A 1,755-nucleotide genomic window follows, 5' to 3' on the forward strand; every position below is an offset into this window, starting at 1 on the left:
TGAGTACCACAACATCAGCAGGTACACACACACATACACACACACCTGAGTACCACAACATCAGCAGGTACACACACACATACACACACACCTGAGTACCACAACATCAGCAGGTACACACACATACACACACACCTGAGTACCACAACATCAGCAGGTACACACACACGTACACACACACCTGAGTACCACAACATCAGCAGGTACACACACATACACACACACCTGAGTACCACAACATCAGCAGGTACACACACACATACACACACACCTGACTACCACAACATCAGCAGGTACACACAGTTACACCTAAAGACCTGACAGCTTTTTTTGACTAATATTAACCTTCATTCTGGTGCGATAGATGTCTCATTTCTAAAAGGCAACCTTCTGCCTAGTGTGAATAAAGTAACGATTTCTGTGCCGCTCCCATGACTGGCCATCGGTTTTTCTTCCCTTGCGTTTCGGTCCGCTGAAGGAAACTGTGTCCATAACTGTTGTTTGCTCAACATAAAGCAGATCCACAGTGTCCCTTTAAAGTGTGCACACACAAACACATAACCCAATATCTGACACAATATATCTAAAACTGTTTTCTTACTTTTAGTCGAGCTGATGTTCTGGTTTGGCTGAATGAGTCGCTGTTGCCACGGCTACTGGATGAATCTGCCCTCTTGAGGGACACAGGAAGTGTGTTGCTCGGCACGCTGAGGCTCCGCCAAACTCGTGAGGCGCTGGGTAAGATTTAAACTGGTTTAGTGTCTTTGAGTTAGTTGTGTAATTAGATGCAGCTGAAAAATATATAAAAACGTATGTTTGAAGATACAGTAGGAAATTATCACTGAAGATATGTATTATATGTTTTTAGAGACACATGTCTGTTTCAATAATTTTCAATTGATTGCATAAAACGTCATGTTTAGCATCGCAGGGACTCCAGCAGAATCATTATTTCCTTCCCTGACATCTATTGTCAAACTCATTTTCTTTCTTGTTTGAATGTGTTCTTCTTAATATTTGCAATTACATTTTTAACCTTTACTTTTCCTTCCAGTTGCAGGGCGTTTCGGGGCAGGAGGCAGTATTTGGGGAAAGGGGAAAGACGCTGAAAATCCCACTGCAAACAGGTGCGGAAATGTTTGAAAGCCTGGCTTTAAAAAGGCGTGCTTCAGGTTGACTTGTAGGTCGGTTCAGTTTCTATACATGGTACTTAATATTAGGACTGATGTAAATAAAAATCAACTCTGTAAACGTGGAAAATAATGTTAATATCTAGTATTTTTAAAGTACTTGAAGGAAGGCACTTCTTTATTATTACATATATAATTATATATTTACTACAAATAATATACAATATATAATTGGTAGTAATGATCGTGACTGAAGTTGTTAAAAGATTAAATGTAGAATTTCTTATCTATAACTTTTCTTATGGCAGCCTTTTAATTAAGATCTCTCCAGCTATTTAACCCTATAACGCTTATAACGGACAGTCCTGAATTGGAGGACATATTCTGTCCCCTATGAACTTTCAAATAACCGATGCCCAAAATGCTAAGACGTGCTATTAAATGTACTTGTCCTTAAACGAAATGTAAATAAGGTTGTAGAAAAGTAGTTTCCTAGTATTATTTAAAATAGCTATTGATCAACCCCTAAAATGTAATTTTTCCTTTTTTTTGCAATATAAAGAGCTTGTGAAACGTTCCTATTTGAAAAAAACAAAGAACCAAATCAGATGAATTGTTCCAAATG

General features: G+C 38.2%; 1 protein-coding gene across 1 annotated transcript in view; it reads left to right on the plus strand.

Annotated features, from left to right (window-relative positions):
- The window catches only part of pkd1a (polycystic kidney disease 1a), a 25,035-nt gene that overhangs the window by 12,955 nt on the left and 10,325 nt on the right, over positions 1-1,755 (plus strand). The window contains exons 15-17 of the mRNA XM_010772420.1: positions 248-293; positions 608-738; positions 1,055-1,127. Of these exons, the coding sequence (XP_010770722.1) occupies positions 248-293; positions 608-738; positions 1,055-1,127 (250 nt within the window). The remainder of the gene's footprint in view (positions 1-247; positions 294-607; positions 739-1,054; positions 1,128-1,755) is intronic.

This window comes from Notothenia coriiceps, unplaced genomic scaffold (genome assembly GCF_000735185.1).
Source record: "Notothenia coriiceps isolate Sejong01 unplaced genomic scaffold, NC01 NC01_scaffold00011185, whole genome shotgun sequence".
NCBI lineage: Eukaryota > Metazoa > Chordata > Actinopteri > Perciformes > Nototheniidae > Notothenia > Notothenia coriiceps.